This window comes from Rhodamnia argentea, chromosome 7 (assembly GCF_020921035.1).
Source record: "Rhodamnia argentea isolate NSW1041297 chromosome 7, ASM2092103v1, whole genome shotgun sequence".
In the NCBI taxonomy this organism is placed as follows: domain Eukaryota; kingdom Viridiplantae; phylum Streptophyta; class Magnoliopsida; order Myrtales; family Myrtaceae; genus Rhodamnia; species Rhodamnia argentea.
In genome coordinates, this window is record NC_063156.1 from 29,760,309 (window position 1) to 29,786,580 (window position 26,272).

General features: G+C 41.5%; 5 protein-coding genes across 10 annotated transcripts; 3 read left to right on the forward strand and 2 right to left on the reverse strand.

The window, feature by feature from the left end:
- The first annotated feature begins 491 nt into the window (after nt 1–491).
- LOC115749592 (protein MICRORCHIDIA 7-like) lies at nt 492–9,513 on the forward strand. Of its 2 annotated transcripts, XM_030686478.2 has the most exons (20): nt 492–1,060; nt 1,341–1,415; nt 1,509–1,543; nt 1,633–1,711; nt 2,679–2,771; nt 2,855–2,939; nt 3,569–3,644; nt 3,921–4,049; nt 4,486–4,584; nt 4,667–4,768; nt 5,712–5,870; nt 5,959–6,054; nt 6,642–6,693; nt 6,770–6,881; nt 6,958–7,031; nt 7,114–7,505; nt 8,292–8,341; nt 8,430–8,517; nt 8,709–8,831; nt 9,054–9,513. In XM_030686478.2, exons 1-20 carry the CDS (start codon nt 709–711, stop codon nt 9,138–9,140), a joined length of 2,358 nt encoding a protein of 785 aa, XP_030542338.1. In that variant the 5' UTR covers nt 492–708; the 3' UTR covers nt 9,141–9,513. The 2 variants fall into 2 exon arrangements, with proteins under 2 accessions (XP_030542338.1, XP_048138398.1); XM_048282441.1 differs by having other exon boundaries at nt 8,709–9,513.
- A 2,059-nt stretch (nt 9,514–11,572) lies between these two features.
- LOC115749486 (TPD1 protein homolog 1-like) lies at nt 11,573–13,874 on the forward strand. The gene is made up of 3 exons (XM_048282481.1): nt 11,573–11,839; nt 12,231–12,335; nt 13,149–13,874. The coding sequence occupies exons 1-3, from the start codon at nt 11,761–11,763 to the stop codon at nt 13,490–13,492; spliced, it is 528 nt and encodes a 175-aa protein (XP_048138438.1). The 5' UTR covers nt 11,573–11,760; the 3' UTR covers nt 13,493–13,874.
- A 764-nt stretch (nt 13,875–14,638) lies between these two features.
- On the reverse strand, nt 14,639–17,337 carry LOC115749606 (membrane-anchored ubiquitin-fold protein 3). 2 transcript variants are annotated; one of them, XM_048282482.1, is made up of 4 exons: nt 17,256–17,337; nt 16,854–17,067; nt 15,478–15,648; nt 14,639–15,173 (listed from the first exon to the last, which is right to left on the reverse strand). In XM_048282482.1, exons 2-4 carry the CDS (start codon nt 16,981–16,983, stop codon nt 15,100–15,102), a joined length of 375 nt encoding a protein of 124 aa, XP_048138439.1. In that variant the 5' UTR covers nt 16,984–17,067; nt 17,256–17,337; the 3' UTR covers nt 14,639–15,099. The 2 variants fall into 2 exon arrangements, with proteins under 2 accessions (XP_048138439.1, XP_030542358.1); XM_030686498.2 differs by lacking the exon at nt 17,256–17,337 and having other exon boundaries at nt 14,639–15,056; nt 16,854–17,205.
- A 77-nt stretch (nt 17,338–17,414) lies between these two features.
- Nucleotides 17,415–22,612, forward strand: LOC115749599 (RNA pseudouridine synthase 7-like). Of its 3 annotated transcripts, none has more exons than XM_048282465.1 (12): nt 17,415–17,676; nt 17,793–17,836; nt 18,003–18,080; nt 18,165–18,265; nt 18,517–18,604; nt 18,796–18,874; nt 19,060–19,142; nt 19,636–19,701; nt 20,273–20,354; nt 21,292–21,404; nt 21,798–22,056; nt 22,154–22,612. In XM_048282465.1, exons 1-12 carry the CDS (start codon nt 17,568–17,570, stop codon nt 22,306–22,308), a joined length of 1,257 nt encoding a protein of 418 aa, XP_048138422.1. In that variant the 5' UTR covers nt 17,415–17,567; the 3' UTR covers nt 22,309–22,612. The 3 variants fall into 3 exon arrangements, with proteins under 3 accessions (XP_048138422.1, XP_030542349.1, XP_048138423.1); XM_030686489.2 differs by having other exon boundaries at nt 21,798–22,027; XM_048282466.1 differs by lacking the exon at nt 19,636–19,701.
- A 15-nt stretch (nt 22,613–22,627) lies between these two features.
- Nucleotides 22,628–24,669, reverse strand: LOC115749603 (bidirectional sugar transporter SWEET12-like). Of its 2 annotated transcripts, XM_048282475.1 has the most exons (8): nt 24,525–24,669; nt 24,379–24,415; nt 24,074–24,290; nt 23,841–24,002; nt 23,580–23,699; nt 23,195–23,472; nt 23,114–23,153; nt 22,628–23,079 (listed from the first exon to the last, which is right to left on the reverse strand). In XM_048282475.1, the coding sequence occupies exons 1-6, from the start codon at nt 24,574–24,576 to the stop codon at nt 23,200–23,202; spliced, it is 861 nt and encodes a 286-aa protein (XP_048138432.1). In that variant the 5' UTR covers nt 24,577–24,669; the 3' UTR covers nt 22,628–23,079; nt 23,114–23,153; nt 23,195–23,199. The 2 variants fall into 2 exon arrangements, with proteins under 2 accessions (XP_048138432.1, XP_048138433.1); XM_048282476.1 differs by lacking the exon at nt 24,379–24,415 and having other exon boundaries at nt 24,525–24,664.
- Between the last annotated feature and the right edge of the window lie 1,603 nt (nt 24,670–26,272).

A 26,272-nucleotide genomic window follows, 5' to 3' on the forward strand; every position in this document is an offset into this window, starting at 1 on the left:
TTTTGTATTATTTTCACAACAATCCATTATGTTATCCGTATAATACCCCCTATTCAATGGTCAAGCGATAATTCGGTCGCATGGAGAATGGGGGACACATAACCTTTCTCGTATTTGTAATTGACAGTTATATCCTTTTATTTTTATTTTTTTGAAAGCAAGGTTCTCATGTTCACATAATCAATCGCACTACCTATCATTAAGAGATTTTTTTTATTTAATCTTTTTTTTAACAAAAGAATGAGTTTTATTTGGAAAAGAAGCGATTCCTTCGATTAAAAAATCGATTTTTTTAATTTGGAAAAAAATAAAACTAATCTTATTGCAATAACAAGTTAACAACGCAAATGTAGTGTGTACACGTGCGCCCGAGAGTTGCCGTCAATGCTGACGGAGACGTTCCGTTTCCGTCCGGTCCGCGACCGTCCCTTCGGATGCTCGGCTTTTATTAGTAGGGCAGGCACAACTCACAAGGCACAACAACACTAGTAGAACTGGGACGCACTGGAATTCAAATTCCATTCAATTCGACTCTCCGAGAAAAAGATTTGATTTCCTTCACTTGCGGGGGAGAATTCACGAGTCGTCGGATCTCCCCTCCGCACCGAATTCGTCATCCTTCTTCCCCCTTTCTCTGGGTTTTTTGTAGGTAAAATCCGTCTTCCGAGAAAGCTTCGACGGTTGGGTGGGGTAAACACCGGTGTTTCCATGGACGCTCGTCTGAAGCAAGAGGACGTCTCGCCGTCCTCGGGGAAAGACATTGTGTCCGACAAACATCCCGCGTCCTTGATCGAACTCAGCGATAGCAGCAGTGAGTCCGACGACGAAGGCCCTTCCAAGAAGAGGAAGCTCGGCGTCGTTGTCCCCGAGGGCTTCCTCCAGCCTCTTCCCCCGTTGAGGCAGTTGCCGCCCTCGTCCCCGCCGCCGCCTCCCGCGGTGCCTGACTCCGCGTCGCCGCCGCCGCCGTTGCAGCAGCTCTCACAGGCCGGACCTACTAAGCAGTTCTGGAAGGCTGGGGATTACGAGGGCCGTCCTGGTGGCGGTTGGGATTCCTACTCAGGTGACGTTTCCTTTACTTGCTGCGGTTTGTTCCTTTCGTTTTTGGTCTAGGGGTTTTGTTGCTTTGGTTTCGATGCTAAGATACACTGAGCCTGTGGTTGAGAGGGTAACATTGCATCGCTGCTTCTGTTTCGGCGTTTTTTAAACTGATTAAAATGCGCGCTAGAAATTATTCAGTTTTAGGTTAGAGCGTCAGTGTCTTGTTTGTGATTGTGGCCTTTCTTTGAGTTCCGTGTGTTTGTGCTACCGGTGCATATTCTCATGTTTGCTTGATCATTCAGGGGGCATTGATCATGTCAGGGTTCATCCGAAGTTTCTACATTCTAATGCAACCAGTCATAAGTGGGCTCTTGGAGGTAAACTTGCCTATCTTTCAAACTTTGATTATATCTGTAACTTGAGGTTAGATGTCTTTAAGCTCGTTCAAGCTACTTGTGCATCTTTTGCAGCTTTTGCAGAACTTTTGGATAACGCATTGGACGAGGTGTGTGTAGTTGCTTATTTTCAATTGTGTCGTGGTTATTTCGGACTTGCTATATTCTGATTGTCTTTACTTTCTCTGTCTTGATTCAGGTTTCTAGCGGGGCAACATATGTTAAAATAGACATGCTAAAAAATAAGAAAGATGGGAATAGAATGTTGCTGATTGAAGGTATTTTGCTTTGCTGGTTTCTTTCTGCTTATTGCATTCTCAGTTTTCTCTTAAAAAATATAAGCTTTTGCTCGGGATCCTATTTTAAGCTTGTACCTGCACCTTTTGGAGAGTTGTACCCATTGCTGATGGGATTTGGGGCATGTTGGCAATCAACTGGAACTAACACAATTGTAAACCAACTTCTGCAATGTTAAGACCTTTAAGAAAAGTTGGGCATTGGAAATAATTGACATGTACTCAGTTATATTAGATCGATAATCTTGTACTAAGCGGTATCTGCAGGTGGAGTAGAGCTTGGGCTGTTGGTATTTATCGTATGAGGAGCAATTACAATAGTACGTAAATATCTCTGTGCATTGATGATATACAGAAACTTTTATGTCCATGGACATGGGGAGGTTATAACAGGCCACATGCAGTAGACTAAGCAACCATCTATGGTCATATGTTGCTGGGGAAGTGATGAGTTGCATAAGAATGTCGTTGCTATTGTGGAAACAGCAGGAGTGACCATGGAGATGGCGGTGACATCATGAATCTAGTCAGTAAAACACAGATGCTGTTGGAATTGACTGGGTGTCTGTTTCCGCATTCCTTTCCTTCCTTTTCTGCTATTTTCAAACAGGACGAGGGCTTCACTATCACTGAAGTGTACTGAATAGTATAAATAAGTACTGTATAATATATATCATAGATCTCAAACTGTTCACTTGTAGCTTTGGGAATTGCTTACTAGACAGCTGTTGGAAGAGCTGTGGGGTCTTTTGAGTTTTTTGGTCTTTTTCTATAGTTTATCATCATAAGTGATGTGATTTTGTTTCCGTGGAATTTTTACATCTAATATGGTTCGTGCACATTATATCTGTTCAGAAGTGTATTCGATGGGTACCTTTTCTATTCTTTGTCTAAGAGTAGGTTGCGACCCTTGCTCGGATGATGACCTTCTATTGTCCTTTAATTGCAGATAATGGTGGTGGCATGGATCCAGATAAAGTGCGGCAGTGCATGTCTCTGGGGTATTCTGCTAAAAGCAAACTGGCAAATACAATCGGACAATGTAAAAATCTTTAGTGGGAAAGTTTTTGTGGTTTTTCAAGTTATATGCTTGATAGCATGGTGTTCTTTCTTTTCCACCTGCAGATGGCAATGGATTTAAAACAAGCACTATGAGGCTTGGGGCAGATGTGATAGTGTTCTCAAGATGTCCCGGAAAAGATGGCAAAAGGTTTGTATTCAATATTTCCAAAAATAACTCTTCGCACACTCTGGTAGTTCTGTTAAGTAGTCATTACTCAAAGTTTCAGATATTTCCAAGAGGGCCATTATTGTCAACTGAAATCCTCAAAACAACCTTCTGACTGTTTGAGCCATTTGCTAAATTATCGAGTTCCCTCCGTCCTCAATTTTCCTGTGTGTTCACTCAATTATCCGCAACTTTCTTTCTCCTGTAAATGGTTTTGTATTGTCAACTATCTTTTCTTCTTTTTCCCCAGTGTTTTCAGATATGAACTTTTCGAGAATTTAGGTATTGCTACAAGCCCACAGCTTTGTACTCGTTACTCTGTTGCGCTTTGTACCCCTGAAATGACGAAAGTAATTCAAGTTGATATAGCTGATGTGTGGTTCTCTTGAGGTGGAAGCATGCCTTCCCAATACGTCATGTTGTTAATGCCCTTGTTAGTGCTATTTTTTAGGATACATAAACTTGATATGTCTTGTTTTCGTTCTACCGTCCTACTTTATCACTGGTCTGTTCTCCTTTTTGAACTGGATTGCCTTGTTACCTTTGATGTCCATTTCATTCTCGAGAAAATGTAGGTCTTTTTTTTATTAAAATTTGAACTTTTCTCTCAGATTTACACAGAGCATTGGGTTGCTTTCATATACCTTTTTGAGGAGCACGGGGAAGGAAGATATTGTAGTACCCATGGTAATGACATCTGAATCTTTTTTTTTTTTTTGGGTCGATGATGTACATCTGGCTTTTACTTTCTGTTGATTTTCTACATATTGCTCTTTTGGCGAGTGTACTAGCCTCAACACAATTTCCACTGAAAAGAAGTGCAATTTTTTTTTCATGGATCCGACAAACGTATCTTTTCCGTAGTATTTTGACTAATCGTATACATTTGGAAAGATGATACCAAGTAATAACTCTTTGGATAGAACGCTTACAATAGTTATGTTTAACCTACGTATGGAACAGCTTGATTATGAAAGACGTGAAGGCAGTTGGAACAAGTTGATACGGTCTTCATTTGGTGATTGGAAGAGAAATCTCGAAACAGTAATACAGTGGTCTCCCTTTTCCAGTGAGGAGGATCTGATACAGCAGGTAGTCTCCTTCCCCTCCCCGTGAAATTTGCTTTAATACAATAAGGTGCTCTGGCTGCGTTTTTCTTTTTTTTTTACTTCGTGGTGGTAACTTAAAGCTTTCTTCATCCCAAGATCAAAATATTGTGAGCGATAATGATTCTTAATATATTTTCAATTATGTAACTTACGGATATTCTTTGCCGAATCCTGGCCGACACTTACCTAAAATTATGGTGTTGTTACTTGATGTAATGCGTATCTCTTAGATTTGGCTATCCAATTCGAGTCTTTCATGAAAGTTTTAGTTGTGCACACTGAGTATTTGCGAATGTTTTAGTCGTGCATACTTTACAAGCTATCCTGCTTCTCTGTTTGGGTGTACTGTATTGATTTCTATGATCACTGCTGGCAGCTTAATCATGTCTTTTACCTTTTGTTTTATTACTTTACTACAGTTTTGTCTAATGGGAGAACGTGGTACACGTATAATTATCTACAATCTTTGGGAAGATGATCAAGGATTTCTAGAACTTGACTTCGATGCAGATCCATATGTGAGTATATTTCGTTGATGCTTTATAGGCTAGTAGGTCTCACCACTCTGGTGTCTGATGTGCATTTTTGTATGAGTTTCAGGATATTCAACTTAGAGGGGTCAACAGAGATGAGAAGAACATACAAATGGCAAAAACGTTTCCCAATTCTAGGCATTTCCTGACTTATAGGCACTCCTTAAGGGTAAGTGTTGGTTGATGCTATACTGTGCTGTGTGACTGAAATTAGTCGTTTCATTCGGTCTGTAAGCAACAAGATTTTAGACTTACTTTAGTTCAGTTGAATGCGTGCTTGGCTTCAACTAGATACCTAATTAGTGAATTGATGCTGCGTCTTCATTGCATTTGCACTTCAAGCAGGATGGATAACCTGATCTTTTGACTTTCTTTCAACTATTTAGAAGTACATAAATGTGAAGAAGATTTTCTTGTTGTTTATGGGGATTTTACAAAAAATTAATTAAACAAGCAAGGAATGGAGGGTGATTCGCTGTTTAAAAGACCCAATGCCAGTTCTCATTGGGATAACATTTTCTACCATCTTCTATTGTGGGGTTATATTTTTCAATTGTTTAGGAAATCCAAGTTCAACCATTCAGCATTGACAAAAGTGTGGTATCCAGTCATGCTGGAAAATGCAAATGATAAATCTGAGTTTCTTTATAGCACGAATTGCAAAAATGGCTCCAATATCCAAATTTATACCTCCTCCTGAGTGATATACACTTAAAAATGCACATATCTGTTTTATTTCCATATCTGGCATGTTTTAATCGATATATTTGTCAGACATTATGAAGTTATTTCACAAGTGCATACGATACTAGTATCTCTTTGTGGAGCCTAATAGGGCTCTCCAGGTTATTACATCCTCTTGTTTACTGTAAAATTTTATCAAGTGGATTTGGCAGCTTGTGGACTGCTTCCAGTCCACTTGATTTTCGCAGAGGGGCAGATAACCAGAGCAAAATTATAACATTATTACAATGATTTGTTTGTATGAAGTCATTATTACAATGATCCCTGCATTGTAGTAGCTTCAAAATAATTTATAGCTCTCTCTCTCTCTCTCTCTCTCTCTCTCTCTCTCAACTGACGTTATTGCTTGTTTTGTTTTTTATTTGAAGAGTTATGCTTCTATTCTCTATCTGAGGATTCCCCCCAGGTTCCGGATGATTCTTCGAGGGAAAGATATCGAACATCATAATATTGTAAATGATATGATGCTATCTCAAGAAGTTACTTATCGACCACAACCTGGTGCTGATGGAGTTTATAAAGACACTGTAATTTTTCACAACAATGTTCTTTTGGCTTTGCAGATATTCCTCTTGATATATAGTACACCTACTTATGTGCAAATATTGTTGTCAGATGACTGCTGTCGTTACAATTGGGTTTGTGAAGGATGCAAAGCATCATATCGATGTCCAAGGATTCAATGTTTATCACAAGAATCGCCTGATTAAGGTTCGTGTTCTTCTGGTAGAAATAATTATGGCACTACTTGCACTTCTCTGTGTTGATGGTGCTGGTTTTAAGAGTTCTGTTGCCACTTTACTATCTAGATGGCATTCACTGATGGTTGGACTGAATGACACCTTGAAGTCTTTGTTCATGGTGTTCTTGTCTTATAAGTGGTTGATCATTTCATTATGTGGTTCTTTTACTTTGTGTATGTTGTTTGGACATTTTAACTTCTTTCAAGGTTTGAGGTTCTTGTGTTTCTTGCTCGATGATGGCCTCCTCTTGCATTATTGTGAGAATCTCAGTCATTATTATAAAACTGTCTTATCCAAGAAGCCAAATAGTAACATTGAATCTAGTTGCTTGGATTGTTTCGGACTGTGATCTTCCTCCTCTTGTATGTTGGCTCCTTTGCTCTTTGTGCTCTAGCAATCTCTCTGTTCTATTTATGTTCTCTTTTTGGTTAGTTTGGCAGTGAAACACGGTTTCTCGTTGTTTCCTTTTTGAATGTTACGAGCTTCTTGAGTGCTCTGATTTCTTCCCTTTTAATAGATGGAATTATAAAATGACCTCATCCGCTTTTTTTGCAGCCATTTTGGAGGCTTTGGAATCCTGCTGGAAGTGGTGGTCGTGGTGTCATAGGTTTTTCTTTGTCTCTGATATTTAACTTTTTACTTTATGAAATATGTATTCATAATATGTTTCCACCTTGGGCCAGGTGTTTTGGAAGCTAATTTTGTTGAACCAGCTCATGATAAGCAAGGGTTTGAGCGAACGACAGTGCTTGCTAGACTTGAGGGGAAGCTGATTCAAATGCAGAAGAACTATTGGTATGCGTTTCTCCTTTCCCATCATCTTCTCCTTATTGTAATTACTTGTTAACAATTCCCTTTGCTGATTTTCTAGGAAGACAAACTCTCATCGAATTGGCTATGCTTCAGTAGGCAATAAGAAACTCCTTACTGAGTCTGCAGAAGGAGGTAGACATAGCATCTTATGGGTTCCATTTACAATGATTGAAAATTATGATTATCTTCTTGACAAGAATGTTCAACCTGCTAGATGATTCTCTTGATTCTGAGCCGCAAACATCTGCAAAATCAGGAAGGCATAGTGCGTCAAGCAGTAAGCCAACCGTACGAAGTTCAGGCAAATTCTCTTTGCGCTCTAATGATGCAAGGCGTGCCTCTTTAGGAGGCAAAACAAGGATGAGCACCCGCTTTGAATCGGGAAGAACTTTGAATTTGCGAGAATCATCTTCATCCCCTTCTACAGAGGCTGTCAATGGGGATGATATGTCACGTCACCAACCCGATTCTAATGGTGGTAATCACAAATCTTCTGTAATGGATGGCGTCCAGACATCAACGCTTGCATGCTTGGGTGAGGACGCTGACCTTAATTATGATTCAGGTGGAAAAACTAATGGGTTGAGCACGGCTACTCCTCTGCAGGTAATTTATTTACAGTTCTTCCCATGGATAGTTCTATGTATGTCCATCTGGATGCTGCGAGGTGTAACCTATGATTATTAATGCAGGAGGAGTTCGTAGCTTCTTTGATTACTTATTTGTCCTTGAGTCATGTATGAACAGTCAAGTTTGACATAGTTTGTGCACTTTTGACATGACAAGATGTAAAAGCATGTCAAAAGTAAGCACGGTGTCCTAGCAAAGAGTTGCCCCGGCTGAATGGTTTGGGAGGGAAGAACTAAAGTTCAATGGACACGAGGAAACTTAGGAGTATTGATGTTTAGATATGAAAAGTTGCTCAAGAACTCGTGATATTGGAAACTATTTCTCCAAGAACCATACTTGTCTGAAAAATTTAAGGATGGCATCTGCCTTTGGCTGTCAATGCTGTGTGAATCCTTGTAAATATTATTCTTGTCACTGTTCTTGGATAATATTTAGTCACATGCCAGGTCTGTCTTTGTTTTGAGTTGAACCAAAGACATGGAGAGTATGGAGATCAAGATGACCATCCATCCCAGCTTACATACATATGTGTCATTGATGACATACATTTGTGTGTGGATGTAAATAGACTAGTGCCTCCTTGATTCTTCGAACCACAGTCCAACCTGTACAATGATCGTGCGGGCCTAACATTGCCAATTGAAAATTTTCCTAATATATTCATGTTGCTTTTTAGCAAAAAAAAAAAAGTATTCATGTTGCTTCTTCGAATTTGAAGTTTCTTTGATGCTTGCTTATTTAATTGGTTTGTTTCTCTGACAGGTAGTGGATATAGAACAGTTAAGAGAAGAGAATCGTCAGTTAAGGGAAAGGTGAATATGATGTGCTTTACCATCATGCATGGTTTTTCCCTTGTTTGATTAATTCTCTACATCTAATTGATCTCCTTGTTGTTTACAGATTGGCTCACCCGGACGGGGAAATTTTGAGTAAGTTGCAGGGTGATTTGCAGACTGAGAAAGAGAGGTGCAGAACTCTCGAAAGGCAGGTGAGTGTTTTGCCATTTCAATGCCACCATCTTATGACTTGTGACATTCCTTCGACATGGACTCATCACTCAGAAATAGTCTTCACAGTCTATATCTCAAAGTTATCCAAATTAATGCGTTCCTCAAGTCTTTCTTTTAATTCTCAGCAAAGTTTATCCTGACCACTTTCATCTCTGTACTACTTTATCAGCTCCAAGAAGCCCAACAAAAGATAGACCAAATGAACAGGGAGCAAGAAACTTTAATTGATATTTTTCAACAGGAAAAAGAACTAAGAGAAGCTGCCGAGCGGAACCTGAGGAAGAAGCTGAAGGTCGTCCCTAGTTTCGCCAAATGTCACTGCACTATAGCGTTTTCTTCTTGTCGGGAATTGGATGGTCTTCTAACTTTTTTTTCCTGTTCTTCTACATTTCTGTAGGGCTGAAGGTCATCCCTAGTTTCGCCAAATATCCCTGCGCTATAGCGTTTTGTTGATGTTGTTGGGAATTGGATGGTCTTCTAACTTTTTTTCCCTGTTATATCTACATTTCTGCAGGATGCTTCTACTACCATCCAACATTTGCTAGACAAGGTGAAGCTACTGGAAAATATGGAATCTCCCAATGGAAAATCAGAATCTTAGGCATCGGAAACGGGTGGCTAACTGCTTCATGTTTAGAAGATTGTAAACTCTGATCTACTTTTCTCTTTTGTAATTATGGTCAGAATCTGCTAACCCTCTGATTCTAGAGCCATTTAGTGTAGGAAGAAGTCCATTTAGGTTTTAGGGTGGGGGATGCCGCAAATCTATGTTCTGATGATGTGCTCAAGCCAGGATGTGCTGACGCGATACTGCCTAGGCTCAGAGTTGGCCCTCCATTTTCTTTGGTCGAGTCAGCAGAGTCTTGCCAGCTGAATGGAATGGTGTAATTTACGATATGAACATTCCAGCTTTTTGTCACATTCAATTAATTCTTCAAGCTTCTGAGGGAATGAACTGATGCTTAGTATTCACTGAAATGGAGACTCTGGAGCACACATTTAGCGCAACCGTCGAATTGCTCAACTATTTTGCTTGCGTTGTGCTTGAATGGAGCAAAAGATTCCTTGTGGGAGAGGTTATGGTGGAGAGCTGTAACGGCGATGCTCCGTATATGTGCCAGGAAACAACTTTGTTGATTAATCTGTGTAGGGTTGGTGAATTTTCCTTAGTCGTCTTGGGGCATTTGGATTTTAAAAATCCAGGAAATGAAGAAGAGCAGAGACCATTGGGAGGTATTTAGTACCCCAAAAATCTGTGGTTTTCGGATCGGTATTAGAACCGGGGCGATGTTTGTTGTACTTCGCTGTTATTTAAATGGTGTGAAGGATCTTCGGTTCCAAAGATCTGGTGGCCATTGCAACATTGGATCGGGAGCTTATCGAACATTTTTAGTTTTTAATGGAACAGGGAGACTCATTTCGCATAAAATAGTCGATGCTTTGAGCTGAACTTGCGATTCTGTCCTGTAGTGAAACCCCAAACAGAGGTGGTTTCTTCTTCTTTTTTGGAAGGCCAAATCACCCAAATCAAGTCTGCACTTGGGAGCGAAACTTGCTTTACTTATGACGGTGACGGTGCAGCAAAATCGATAACAAAGTAGAAGAAATTGCGTGAATATTTACGTTCTTTCGAGGTGGCGAATGATTTGATTACAATACAACACGAGACTGAACACTTGGCCCAAAACATGTCTCTAAGATTTACCCAAAGTTTTGGGATCATCGTAGGTCCGAAATCCAAATTAAAAGTTCGAGTCTTTATGCTTCGGGCTCTTTCTTGTTTTTATTGTCCGAAATAAATGACACAATCCCTATACTTTTCCGACCGGGAGATAACTAGTGATGCGCTTTAAATGAGAGGTGGGGGCAGATACGTAAAATCATAAAAGGAAATATCTGGTGTGGTTTCCACATTCAAAATTAATCACACGCGTCTTAACTCTTGAGCGTTAACTAACAATGCCACGTGCACCCATCATTAATGATTTGATTTGCAACAAAGCAGAGCTCTCACTCCCGCTCCCATTCTCAACCCTAAGGAGGAGAGGCTTCTTCTTCTAGCAGTCTCCTCTCCTCAGCGCACGCGTCTCGGTGTTGATTGCTCTCTGAGTCTCTTCCCACCGAAGCCATGGCCATTGTCACCCTCCTCCTTTCGCCCCTTCGCCTTCCCTAACAAGTATGCTTCCTCGTCTCTCTCTCTCTCTCTCTCTCTCTCTCTGCGCTCTGACCGATGTTCGGAGCGTTTTTCTGATTGTCTTCGTTCCCTCATTAATGGCGTCTCATGAGTATGATCCTCCCTGCCGCTTCTGTTTGTCCGTTCAACAACCTTCTTCCCTCTCTCTCTCTCTCTCTCCCCCTCTCTAGTACTGCGTCTCTGTGCTTGTCTGCGCGCATGTCTGCCTGCGTGTGTGGCGCTTGTGCTGCTTTGTGCGAAAGAGTCCTAGTTGTGTACTGTAGACGCTGCTTTGTCGTCTGCTGCGCTGTCGCGCAGTAAATTAGCTGCCCCTTCCAACCCACCATTACCATTCTCTCTGTGTGCTTTGTTGTTTTTTTCTTTTCTTTTGCCCCGCATTCAATTTTCCCGGAGATGGCCAGCTTCGTTTTCCGCGCCTTTACCTGGATTTGTGACATGTAATCGACATTCCTTGCTTCCTCGCTCGCTGTGTATATTGTAGATATGTATATGTTGCCTATATTCGATTCGATTCTGCTGAGTCGAACTCGAGACTCCGTGTCCATGATTTCTATTTCCATGTATCTTGCGGGAGCTGTGCGTGGGCGTGTAGCATGTCGCCGTCGCTTTCCCCATTTTAAAGGTCAAACCCCGTTTGCTTCAGCTTTTCTGGCTCGTGAATCGACGCCTTGAGCTGTAATGCTGTATGCATTAACGCCCTCTCCCCTCCCTCTCCCTCTCTGCTTCTCTCTCATTGACGGTTGTTCCTTTGACTGATTTGATATCTGACACGTACATATTCGCCCTCCCCCTCCTCATTCCTAGCTCTTTCTTCTATGCAGGTTTCTGTAGCTGAGCTCCCCTCTCCGGTGGCTCTCTTCTCGGACGTTAGGGGTGGTTTAGGGTTCGGGTTCCCGAGTCGGACTCACTGTTGCGACGGTGTTACGAGGACGGCTTGGCTGGGTTTTTTCTTTCTCCCACCAGGAAAAGGGGACGCTGTGAACTTTGATGTATCTAATCGTTCCTTGAGCTTGAATCTTGCTGTGCAATGGAGAGTCGTCCCGTTACGATCGCTTGGGCTGCGTTGTTGGCCATGATGGTACTACTCACGGTTACGGTTATTGGAGGTATGATTGCGCATTTTCGGTCCTTACCTTTCTTTCTCAGATTCCCCATACTTTTTCTGGCACTTGGGCTTTTTTTTTTTTGTGTGTGTGTTGATACGATGCATGTTTCTGCATGAGGGGTTTTTACTGCGTGTAGATTTTCCCATTAAAGTATTCAATGATCTCGTAAGTGCGTTCGTTTTCGTTTTTGTTTTTTTGTGTGTCAATGGCGTCTCTGTGGGTCATGGAGGTCCCTTTCTCTCTCTCTCTCTCTCTCCGTTCTCTCTCTTTGTTCTTGTCGTTTTCTTTTTCGGCAGCAAGCTGGTGTGGTGATGTTTTCGTTGAACATATGTCCCTTTCGAGGAACATTCCCTCCTCCTATTAAAATGCAACAGTACCTCTTATTTTCCAGGAGGTGTGATCGACGGGCATTGGCCATTTCAATCGAGTCTAATGGCTTCTAAGGGAGGAGATAGACTGAAGAATTCTGCACAGCACCGGAAGCTACTTCGTCGTGGTAAGCTCCGCGTTTTGAATCATCCTCCTTTCAAGCTTTCTGGGTTGTGGGTATTTCTTCTTCTTCTTCTTCTTCTGGGTCATAAATTTTGGGGATGGATAGGAATGGGAGACCAAGTGCTTTCCGGCATCTACAATTCTGGGTTTCTGTATTAGCTGTCTTTGGCATAATTTGCTTGCAATGCGAACATTGAATGATTTCCAAAAAAACAATCGCGGAAATGCTCTTCGCTCGGACTCAGACGGGTGAATACGGCTCGTGTGTCAGAGGTGCACGTCTGGGGAATTTCTCTCTGCCTCATTCTAACGTGCGCTGCTTCGTACACAGGCCCCCCCCTCTAAATCCCTAAAGAACCCTTTTTTTTCCTTATCCTTTTCTTTTATGTTTCGATCAATGTCGCTTCAATGTCCCATCATTAATTGCTTAATCTCTAGACCCGCCGTGTGCATTAGTTAATGCCCGCGCATCTTAGCAAATAATTATTCATGTGGTCGCGGTAGTCTTTTTTTAGCTCTAGCTGTCTCCGGGCCTTTGCATAGGGATGGTGATTTTGAATTTCCAAGGCATTGGAAAGGGCTTCAGCTTCGAAGGGTCGTTTTCGTCAAAGACAGACAGGCCAGAAAGGGAGCGGAAAAGGTCCGACAAGAGTACAACCTTAGCGAAAAAGTTGAAAAAAGTAGTCATAAATATCCCCCACCTTTGGCTTCTCCTTCTTTATAATAATTCCTGCGTTTCGTCTCTGAAAAGCAATTTTTGTCTGTAGACTCCTCCGTCTTCACCGTAGTAACGTTGTTTGTTTTGTGTTTTGCACAGCGTCAGCAATGGAAGAACCGAACAGGATGTGGGGGGAGAGATGTAGCAGGGCCGATATAGTGATAAACCAAGGACCGACGTCTCCACTCCCCAGCGGCATTCCCACCTACACCGTGGAGATCGTGAATGCATGCGTCACCGGGTGTGACATCAGTCACATTCACCTCAACTGTGGCTGGTTCAGCTCCGCCCGTCTCATCAACCCGAGGATCTTCAAGCGCCTTCGCTACAACGACTGCCTCGTCAACGACGGCAAGCCCTTGACCAATGGGGACACCCTTTCCTTTCAATACGCCAACACTTACTCTTACCCTCTATCTGTCTCTTCCGTCGTGTGCTCTTGAGGATAGGGGAAGACAATATCTCACGTTTACAACAATTCAGTGTTCATAGAATACGGCGTTTTAGTTTACTTGCTTTAGTTTGTATGTTTGTTGGTGCCACTGACTTTGTGGAGCTTTTTGCTTGCTTGCTTGCTTGGCATGGTGGTTGAGTGGTAAATACTAAATAGGGGTCAGCCTTGTATTTTGGTCCGGGCGGGGAGGCTAGGACACGGCAGACTGTGCTGCCGGAGCTACAATGATCTTTCTGTTTGGGCTCGGGGGGGTTGATTTTGCAAAGATTCCATTTTGTGGGGCGCAGAGTGTAAATAGCTTGAAACAAGAACCTGTGATTACAGAATGCTGTCTTGTTTGTTGATGAGGGATTTAATGATGATATTTTTTTATGAGCCTTTTAGCTTTACCTCATGTTCTTGTTCTGTTTCAACCGTCGTATGAGATCTTCCATTACTCATTGCTCTAATTGGTGAACAAAGTGACCTATGCATTAGGTTTGTCCTACTTGATTAATTGCAATGGCTATAACACTAGATGATTGTAATTCATGACTAACTGGACAGGGGAAAAAGTTCTATGACCACATGTTATTAGAATCATATAGTTTCATTTGCAATGTAATCTGGTATGATGGTGGCATAATAAGCCTTCTCTTTTGTGTTTCGGCCTCGCCATGAAACACCGAACACTGATCTGTTCAACTTCTCGGTCAGTCTAACGAGAATGGCCACAAGATCACGAACCCAGCCCATGAGAAGCTAAATTGTGTTCATCAGAAATTTTGATCTCATCGGCCATTGGGCTCATCGGCCATTGGGCTCTTGCCTTTGGGCATGTATAAGGTCTACCAGGTTCATTTGTGTCACCAGTTGGGCGCGAAATATACCCATTGGAAATGAGCCTGAAAACTTGAAAGCAGTGTTACAGGCAAACTTAAGTTTTGAAAAGTGCTCGAAGTCAGCTCTGTAATTCACCTCAACAAAAGACGTAAATGGCTGCAAACCATCACATAACAACTAGTTCGGCGAACAATCAGGTGAGTACCTTCACTAGATAACCAGATTCCAGATTCCTCCTCAATCCTCATGTCAGAGTCCGTGATTGGGAAATCAACAAACTAGTGGGAAGTCTACGGATTACATCCACTCGACGTTCATCACAGTGCAAAATAACGCTCCTCTTTAAAAATGTGACGGCATTCATCTCCATCCAGGGCTCTGTACCTCTGACATCTCAACTACATCGTAAAAATACCACCGAAGAACTATGAAACGATCGAAAGACAGATGAATTTATGCTAGCACTACTCATTGAGGGCCATCCGATGCACTTGCCATCCAAAACTTACAAAAGAGATGTGAATGATACAGCAACATTTGGAGTATATGAACACATGATTTGCGCTATACACTTGTACATGTCCAAAAACAATGGTGGATTGATTGGCAGATATTCCCAAGGACAAAGCAGAGATGCGAATATAAAATATTCTGACAGGCTACACGTATCTGCTCTCACAATACGGAGCAAGAGCAGACAACTTTCCTCGGGGAATCATCCAGTTTCTTCTCTGTTTCAAAACGAGTCCACGTGTAAATCCAGATGAAGATTCATCAATAGGCTAATAAAGGAGTTATCACTACTACGGAACTCTCAGAAAGGCCTGAAGTCTCCAAGAGAAACAAGTCCACAGATTCCAGATAAATAACTGAGTCATGGTCACCAAACAAAAGAAATATGCTTGTTCACTGCAAGCAAGATCTAGTTCTAATTTCACAATGACAAAGCAAATGATTAAGTCCGGCCAGAAATAGTAGATGTCACGTGATATTTCTAAGTTGAATTCTAGATGAGTGAACTTGGTCAATGAAGGACCTTCTAATCCGCATATGAACCAGATACAGTAGGCAGATAAAACTTATCTGAAGTAACTTAGTTAACAGACGTCCTTTCCAACTCTGAAGTAGAGCATGCTGACATAGTAGAAATACCTGCTCTTTTTTTGGCTAATGATGACTGCACAACAACGTGCATTATAGTATCTCCTCCACCAACATCACCGAAAGGCATTTTACACTGACCAACCGTCTTAGTGTTTTCCAAAACTTTTCCGGCACTTATCAGTTTTACTTCACTTGCCTCCTTTGGTATGATTGTCTTGCCTGAGGAACAATGAACAGTACAACCTCAGCGGAAAAGAAACAGTTCTTAATCTACAGCAAATTAGCTACGTCAGGAAACATTTAGGGGAGATGATATCCTTAGCTAGGGTTCATATGTACACAGTTGAAATTTAAAATGCAATTACAGCTAACAGAAAAATGCCCGACTAAGAATAGACTTGCCAATTGATTCTCCTACATGGGCATTGCGAGCTGAAAAGGATTTCAGGGATTTCCACAGTAAGTGGAATGATGCAGATAATTCATCCATACAGCCAAGGCCAGGCTGTCTCTTCTCTAGGGCTGCAAATGCCCTCTCAGATACATAACAGAACAAGAAACAAAGATAAATCGACAATGTATTATGTCACTATTGTTGCCCCAGGAGACACCTTCCTGAGAAAAATATCTGCCTCACAACTGCTTTCAGAAAAATATGTTCAGCACATCACTCGTGATCAGTATGTAAATGTCTTTCCCCTTTCTTACATCTATTCAACTACATATCATCACGAGCTTAGCCACTAATGTTATAGAGCCACTTCTTGCCCCAACTTCCCCATGGCAGGCGTTTAATAAATCCAAGCGAATCTGTTTTTTCCTTGCAAAAGAACATCCGCATTCATACCATCAGGGAAAAAAGTTTAGAATCCATAACGGAGACCGGAATAATGGACAAGCAGTCCGAGCACATGCGGCAGGTTGGGCTTGCTTGTAATTCTACCTTTTCTATCGCCACAGGTGGACTGGTTTCATCCTCTCACATTTATCACGTAAACAGCAATGACAGAGACAAAAACAATAACACAAACAGAAGATCAAAACTCTTCATGATGGCAACATGAGTCATAACCTTGTGGTCACTGGCAGTCGCAATGATGAAATTTCAAATAAGTTCAAATCAGGGTCATCAGTAACTTAAAAAAAGCGCCAGTATTAGACATGATCTCAGCTCCTACACAGTTCCTACATTCCACAAGAAAGGTCTTTTTTTTGGTAAGGATCCACAAGAAAGGTCTTGAAGTCGGCTTAAAACAAGAAAAAGCTCAAATAGTCTAGGATGCGTGTAGGAACCTGCTAAGCTGTTAAGCTATATCACCAATCTTAGAGACCATATCTGAACAAGATGAAGATACCAGATTATATGGTTTGTTTAGCACAAATCACATACTTAAACGAACATAGGAAGGAGATGTGAAGGAAACCTTTGGGCCAATCAGAGACGACTCTCTGCTTCAACATATCGATGGTAGATGCCGATGAGTACTGGAAGGGACCCATGTCCGATCCATCGTACAATCTGAACTTTATATCCACCAATTCCTCTTCCCGCATTGCTTCTTCTTCTCGATCACTCCCGCGTGCCCGTCTCTCTGCTTCGTCTCAGTTTAACAAGGACCTTATTGGGTCATTCCATCTGAATCAGCAAAAGAAGTTGAGTCGATGGTATGAGCAAACAAATAGGGAGGAAGATGCAAAACCAGGACTTGATGAACTCGTAGAAACGCAAATCAAAGATATGGCGTGGGATAGAAAGGGAAGATAGTATCTAGTTTCAACGTATTGATGGGCAGGAGTAGCTCAAAGAAACATGTCATACCTTGGCTTGGCAAGTTGGTGACGCTAACGAGTGGAATGCGACTTCTTTTGGTTTGGAAGATTGGTGTCTGTTTGTTGGCTTGTCACCAAACGACTGGCAATGAAGACTAAAAACAGATTAGAATAGTCTTGGACAGACAGACGGGCAGAACGCAAGCAACGACGTCGCATTGTCTCTGCTACCGCAGCTCTCACGCTTACCCCAAGTGGTAAAAACTTATGAAGGAAGCACCTTTTGCTTTGACATCTCCTCTTCCTCCCCAACGCCGTCGTGTCTTTCTTACTCCTTTCTTCGTTCATTCGTCGGCGGTCGCAGGACAATGAAGAGGAAGAGAAAGGAAGCAGGAGGAGGAGTGATCGAGGAGGGGGAGATTGTCTGGCAAACTCCGTTGAATCCTCCGGAGCGCCAAGATTACATCTTCCACCAAGGTAATTTATTTATCTCATAAGCTCACTCTCAATGGAGTATTTTCTCATGGGACATTGTCATTTAGATTATTACCAGTAGAGAGCGAAAAGAAGATTGATTTACTAAGAGATTGCAGGGAGGCGCTACGTTACACCCTACCACTTCGAGTTCATCTCTCATGTGAGTCGTCGCTATCTCGTCTTTCTTCTTGTGGAGTGGAGTGGTTTGCGTACTCTACTTGTGATCAAACTTTTATTTGATCAAGACCCTCGTGATGCCCTTTTCCGCTTCAATCTTGAGTTCTCGATTTGGCTGATTTTCTTGTTATTAATCATGATGTATATAGGCTAAGAGTCGCTGGGCTGGCAAAACCATTGTGGATTTGTTTGCCCATGAGTTCAAAGGCAGACCTTATGAGTATTATGTAAGCATTTTCTTCATTGCATAACGAATGTTTTAGTTCTACAGGTGACCGTGACTTTTAACCATGCGTAGTCATCACCTGTAGGTCGGTGCTGTTGAATGTGGGCGGATCCAAGTCGAGGGGAGGGTCGTTCCTGTCTCTTACATTGTAAAACCCTCTGAAAAGATAAGCCACTTTGTACACAGGTTGGTTTGAGCTTTACACTTGCTATGATCTCTCTATGAAATGTTGCTTTCAAGAGTCTATTCTAGCCATGATATATCCCTTTGGCTGCATCAGTTCCTTTTGCTTAGATTCTCGTCCCTTACCTTTTGTTTCTTCAGGCTTGTTTATTCTTTCTTCATTCACGATTTGAGAATTCTGATCTGAATTTACAGTTTTTTCTGGAAGTTTTAGGGTATTCTTTGCATTTATGTTAATCTCGATAAGGTTGTAGGCATGAGCCTCCGGTGATGAGCCATGGTGTCTCCATCCTGCAGATGGAACCGGATGTGGTGACTGTTTGTAAGCCAGCATCTATTCCAGTAAGGAACAACAAATTTATGTTCATTTCAAATGTACAACGAAAGAATGATTTCGTGTGGATTTTGCATGAGTGCTGTAAAATGACTGATGAGATTCATACAGTAATAGGTTACAGTAGCCTTGCTTGGCCTAGCTAGCTCTGTTGGCCCTTATAGGATCTATGTTTATGGACATTTCAACTTGTTTATAGGTGCATCCGTGTGGTCAGTATCGTAAAAACACTGTGGTCAGCATCCTTCAGGCAGAGCATGGGCTGGCACCCCTATTTCGTATCCTAAATAGCTCTTTCACATGCATATGCATTCTTGGCTCTATCGAAACCAGATTGGGCATATTCTGTTTCCCTGTGATTCTTGATGTCTATCAATAACTCATTTTTCCCTCCTCAGACTTATATCTGGTGTCACATATGGATTATGAATTTCGTACGTCCTCCTTGATATTGTAATGCAAGCTGTTCACCGACTAGATCGCCTTGTCTCCGGACTGCTCATATTTGCCAGAAATGCGTTGAAAGCAGATCTTTTCAGGCAACAGGTGAGTGTCGCATTGAAAAGCATGCTTTTGGAACCTTTACTAATGTAAGTTCCTATTAGCTGCAATACTGTGTGGGTGGTCAATTGCCTAAATGGAAAGGGGGCTCTCTTACATTTACAGCAAGGGTAGTGGTAGTTCTGACCATGCTGCTGTGTTGTGACTTCTTATTCATCATTTGTAATATCGTCACACTGTGTCACGTGCATCTGGTTTATGGAATGACTTAAAGAGGTCTTATGGTCTCTTTCTATGATATGCATTTCCTTTGTTTACATCTTAAGTCTGTAGTGTTCTCATCCGTTTCTGGTGACTGTTTCTCCTAATACCAGTAGTGCCATCACGTACTATCTCTGCTGCTACCTTCATTTCCTTGAGTATAAATGATCTAGAATATCCAATTATATACTATTAAGAAGTCATATTCGTGATGTGGCAAGGTACACATGATACTTGGCCTACAACTTAAGTTTCAACTGACATTTAGTATCTTTAGATTGAAGGTGGTTTGGTGCAGAAACAATACATTGCAAAGGTGGTGGGTGAATTTCCTGAGAATGAGGTATCTTTTGCTTCAATCTGGTGATTTTGGAATATGCACTCAAAGTGGATAATTTAGGAGTTGAAAATCCTACAGTATGGTGCTACTCAGGGAGTTTAACCCTGAAGAATTGGAATTATGAGATGTTGAAGTAGATGTACTCAATATAGCAATGCGGTTTGTTTTTTCCAATTCAACTATTTTCTGTTTGTTTGCTCAGTTGTCTCAAGAAGAGATAAAACTGAAAGGACAAGTCTGCCCTAATTCTATTTCTCTAGATAGATTTTAGTAATTTTGAAACTCCTTTTCAGTGGCAGAGGGTTAGTTGTTCAAAATCAACTGCACATCTTGTGTGAGATCTTCAGTTATCATTGCTGAAAGATCCAGCTGTGGTTTCCTGTGTCTTTGTCAAACCCAAGGAAGATCCACCTATTCATGAACACAATCAATTAAGTCCTTCTCTTTTAGATCCTGTCCATTAGAAGATCCTGGAGGCTCGTTAGATCATATGAAAAAGTTCTAGAGAATGGGTATCAGAAATGCATTCTTATTAGTTCTCATCTGATTTTCGTGTTCTTGGGTTTCTTGTTAGCTGGAGGTCAATGTCAACATCAATTACAATGCTCGAGAAGGAAGGAGCACAGCGGAGGAGGTGAGTATCTGCTCAAAACCTTGTTATATCAACCTTTTCCTGAGTTTACATTGATCAATGACTGTTTTACGTGAGGCCATGGAAATGAAACTGAGCATCTGGGTGTTGGGGAAAGGTCTTAAAATGACAGCTTTCCGACAATACTTTCCAATGAAGATTATGTCATGCCTGCCTTGTGTATTTATTTCTTATCCTTTCTTTCTTTTTGCTCTCTTTCTTTGTAAAGGAAGGTTTTTGTGACTAATCAATATGAATACACTTTTATCAGAGTGCTATAATTGGAAGCTATACCCTTTCTTAACATTCTTACAGAGGCATGTGAAAATAACTATATAGGTTTTGTGGATTTCCATTTTGATGACCTCTCAACACTTTTTAGGAACATTCATATACTTGTGAGCCACTGTGAACTGTTATCTAAGTGATGCACAACACACTGTTTGAAATGGAATTGAGAAGTAACGTGTGACGGTAATCCGAACTAAATTTGTCAGAAGTCAGAGCTCTGATCTCATGACATACTGCTGGCTGATGCAAAATCTGTGAGCCTCGTTAAATGAATCAGAAAATCTAAGATACTCCCAGCCAAACGCAAGAAGCCACGGTTTCCCTATTTATTAGCACATATGCTGCCTCACTTTACAAGCTCATTGCCCTGCAATAGTATGTGATTTGGATTGTGCGGATGAGTCGTCATATGAAGGCTTTTTAATCTCTAAGGAAATTAAAAATTGTGGTAGGGGGTCATCTGCCACCCTTCTCCTGGTCCACGTGGCATGGTGTGTCACGATGCGTGACCTCTCTTAGAGCTTTCTTTTCCTTCTACATTTAAATACATCTACACTGACTGTTTCATAGTCGTGTCTTAATTGCAACCACTACACTAGAGCATTGGCAGTGAACGTAAGAATGTGCTTAATGCCATCAATCTCATCAATATTATCTGTTTGTACAGGCAGGTGACACTGCCCTATTGAAAGGAAAGGCTGCTTGTACGAAGTTCACAAGGATCAGCACCAATGGAACTCATAGCATTGTTCTCTGTGAACCAGTCACTGGAAGAACTCATCAGGTAAGGCAATACACTGCTAAAGGATGCAAATATCATGTTGAGTCTGATTCTTCTTTTTTCTATTCCTTAAGCAGGGAACCTTCCTTGGTTGTTTTGTCTGAATGTAGCCTGAGGTCAATTACATCTGTGCATAGATGTACCCGCGCATACAGGAAGGACATTGCATTTACTGTTAACTTTTTGAGTTATGTGCACTTTCTTTTCTGCACTTTTGTCCCTCCAAAAACCCTGTCTTGCTCATTTTGTAAGATACTTTCCGATCCTTCTTATTATATACCTCTCTGGATTTGGTTAAGCCCTCCTGTGTTTAATACCTTTTAATTTTTGAGGTTTATCTGATATATGCTAGTACTGGCAGTACTTTCTTCTCTCAACCCCGCTCTTTATGTGCAGATACGAGTCCATTTGCAGTTTAGTGGCCATCCAATTGCCAATGACATGCTTTACCTTTCTGAGCAAAGGACCAATCGTTCAGCTGAAGGAATGGTTGCCGATAAAGCTGTTTGTTTGTCACCAGAATCCAGTGTTTCTGATACCTGGCAGAATAAAAAGGGAGATGAGCCTTGCGTTGAATTTAGTACTGACCCTATGTGCACGAATTGTCCGAATTTAGCTCCAAAAGGGTCAGTGTTCTTCCTCTTTCCCATCTTGGGCACTTGTCTTTGCACATATTCTTGTTTGCAGACCCTTGCCTGCGTGGGTACGATAGGGAACCTAAGATTTGATTTCTGAGTTTCTGCAAAATGCAGATGTGATGGGAATGAGGAGGCATTGTGGCTGCACTGCATACGATATTCTGGACCCGGATGGATCTATGAGTGCCCATATCCAGATTGGGCATCCCTTAGCTAGCCTGAGAACATTCCAAATTTTCATCTGGAGGCTGTCCTCTAAATTTGCTTGAAAAATGTAGCAAGTTCACAGTAATGCAGCTATTTACTTTTCCAAAGAGCCTTGGAAGAATCTGAAGCAGTGAGGCAATTGCAAGTCTGCAAATTGTTTCGGCTACTACAATAGTGTATTCCAATGCCGAGTGCATGCTCATAGGTCGTAGAGAAGAGAGCCTCCTCATCGGCGAAATTACTAGCATCAAAGTCCTTCATGTTTATAGGATGATGATCGAATGTTGATCCCGCTTGAGGAAGAAACATTGTGCCGTGACTCAATTCTTTTAGTGGCAGTCTGATTGAGGAACTACTTACTGTTTACTTTCCTTTTTAGGTATATCTATGGTGTGCTCTGAGTGGGCTTTTAACTATGATATTGTGTAATAACCGGGTTGACGATCCGGTTGAATCTGTGCCTAATGGTACAAGCTATCCTTGGTGAGTTTATTAACCACTTGAGCAAACTTCTCATAAATTGAGAAGTTGACAGAGTAAGAAGGGGACGCATTATGTGACCCCAGTTGTATTCTGATGAAGAGGCAAATTACCAGATGAATGTAAAAGGGTCTCCCAAACTGTCCTGTATCTTGGCTCATGATCCAAACTAGCTGGACTTCAAAGGAAGAAAGATGTTCCATGAGCGGGCAACCAATCGGCGAAGGACGGAGGGTATCTGGATCTGTTTCTCAAAGAGTAATGCATCTGGTAACCGTGCTATCAGGAAAACGAGTCAAAACATTCACAAACACCCCTCCACCATCCCAAGCGCCTGCGCGCACGCATACACTCTCTTCCACTTACATTTTACATAGCAGAAGCAACGAGCAAGCTAGCTAGGAGCTGCTGAAAAAAGGAAAAAAAAAAAAAAGGCTGATCCTGATCAGGCATACGAGTAACGTAAAAGCCTGTCAAACTTCAGATGGGGTGGCCACTGATCCTTTATCAGAAGCTTCAATAAAGACGATGAAGCTTCTCTCGCACTTCTCTTTGTCCTTGTCCAAGACGATGGTATTGATGTGGGAGGCAATGGCGTGCGCATTGCAACTTTGTATATCACAGCTCAGCTTCCCAATACTGGTATCATTCTTCTCCTCCTCCATCACTGTCATATTCCCCTTCCTGTATATGGCATGCAGTGCCATCTGAAGCACTCCAAAGATGACTCCTAACACGTTTGGACCCTATACGTGCACGTACACACATAAAAAATTGTTCATCCTGGGGGAAAGAAAATAATATTGCCACACCTCGCCAACTTGATTTTAACAAGTAGATGAACGATGCGTACCGCGACATACAAGTCCTTAAGGAATAGGCCATATAGGAGCCATGTCACGGCGCTGAGCGTGAGGAAGAACGATAAAGAGAAGGGCATGAACTCCACGCTCTTGGTGCGTATCACCATTCTCTGCACGCACGTATGTAAACTCACATGTAGGTCGAAACCTTAATGCATGTCATGCACAATTTCTGTCCCACATTAATGTGCAAGATATGCATTCTCATGCAGATAAAGAAGAAGAAAAGGAGTCGCATAGAAGTAAATTACAATGACGCTTAGAGGAGCAGCGAAGACTGCAATGGAGAGCGCAACGCAAATCCACCCAAGAAGTTGGACCCTCGTCGATCCCTTTGCCAAGAAGTGGGACAGAAGAAGAATGGAACAATACCCTCCAAAATTCAGCAGGATCAGCAGCCTCAGTGTCAGCATCTGCATCCAGTCTCCAACAAATTAAGATACATTTAAGGGTGTTCCTCGCGAACATCGCTGTCAGTACATACCCTGGCTTGTTTGGGAGCATAAGCAAGGTAGAGACCAATGTAGATGGTCTCTATGACGCATCCGACCGAGTTTACCGTGATGAGTAGGAAAGCGCCGGACTCGGACTTGAGGGATGCATAGTACAGCCAAAGCATGGCGCTGAACAGAGAGACCACGTATGGAACTGATTCAAACCCTTCAGTGGACTTCCTCCTGCATACCCTACAAAATGTTGGCCTGCCCACGAAGATTAAATAAGTCCAAACCTTATATCGTCAGTGCATAGAGTGAGAAGGAGTAAAACTTGAGAAAGAGTTATACTTACACTGGGGCCAAAAAGACTACAATCGATATGATATTACCTACGACAAGAATCATCCAAAGGTTGACAAACGCGTCAAAACAAGTCATTGGTTGTTGTCTGAAAGTAACTGGAAGACAGTTAAATAATGTGTGTAAACCGTAAAGTACCGAGAACTCCAAAAGTGAGTGCCAATGGATTGCCAGTCATGAAGATGGCCATTGTCCCACTCTTTTCCTCTCAGAACTGAAGATGTTCAAATGGAAGATTTCGAAGCCGAAACAAATGAAGCTATGTCGTGGAAATTGTACTCACGTTGGCCTTGCAATTTATAGAGGCGATGGAAGGCAAAAGTTATGCTAGAATATAGAATGATTTATTGATGGTGATTAATTAAGGAGATAATTGTCTAAAAAGTCGCCAATCAAGTCCTAAACATTTTAGTTTGCCCAATCTAGTGTTTAAACTTTTCGACAATTTTTCAATCTAGTCATTAGACCAATTTAAGTCGGAAATTACTCACGTGACGGTCCAGTCAACGATAGCTGTCCTACGTAGCATGGCAGGCGGATGACGGTGGACAATCTTAAATGACACGATGTCATTTTTGCAATTTTTCTTTTTATAATTTCTATGATTTTTTTTTGTGGTATTCTACTATTAATCTTTTTCTTCGCTGATCATCGAAGCCTTGGCGATGGTCTGTGAAGGTCATAGGCCTCGCCAAATCTGGGGAGATGTCAGGAGATTCCTACCTCAGAAACTGGAGGTTACCTGTTTGGATCTCATCAATTACATACGATCCGCTTTGAATTCAATCCGCATGCACAAGCCGAAGGTTTGAACACATCCAAGTTATGAAACTTGTAAAGCGTTTCATCGAACTTTCGAGCAATCGGGTCTCCTCGCTCATAAACTTGAACCATCAAAACACATATGAAAAAGAGAAAGTTATTGTTAGGGACACGGCCACCACCACTTTTTTTTGGCAGACCCGTATATCCCCATCGTCTTTTCTAATGGTCTGCGCACGATTCATCTGCCTTTATTGGGACAATGAATATTAACAAGTTTGGGGGGTTGAAGTTTCTTACAAGGAAGGGCCATTTCTACTTCTGTCTTGAGAAATAATTGTGGGCACACCCACTCGTGTCCATTCACCTCAATTTTGCCATTATTCCATAATGAAATAGAGAAGACAACAACGTACGGTTTTAACCTAATAGTCACATCCCCGTGCGTTGCATGGAATAAGATTTATGGGCTTCATTCAAGTGTCCTGAAAATATTTTTGCAACAAATCATTATTACAAATATAGCATTCTTCTTTAAATGAAGATTACGTTTGCTGCGTAAAAGCTATAGCTAGACCCAAAAAAAAAAGAGACTCAATTGAAAACACCCACTAGGGCCATCACTCCTTGTTAGGCATCTTCCTTTTTTCTTTAATCTTGTTAGGAAATTCGATTTCATTTATTTGGTCGACTACTAGCCTGGTGTTGACTAGATTGTTCAGTCACCGGTTTTCATCCTAAATTGGTCCGATAGACTTATTGAAAAATCGTCAAAAGGTTTGCAATCACGTTGGCCAGAATCGAAAAGTTTTAAATTTTTTTTTTAATTGACCGATGTACAATAAATTTATCAATTTTAAGATAATTTTGCCGTTGATTAAGTGATGTAATAATATGTAATCTAACATATATCAGTATTTGATATGAAGTTGCCACGTCATTTAATATATCAATCATGTGTTATGATCATAATATCTTTGAATATTGTAAACGGAGATAGTGATCGGCTAATAATTGCAGGTGGTATGGCGTAGGTGATCGTGCGCCCGTACCAGCCCCTTATCAAGGCGTAATTCTATATTCGACACTTTCTAGAACTGCGAGTTACGTGTACTTTGCCGCCA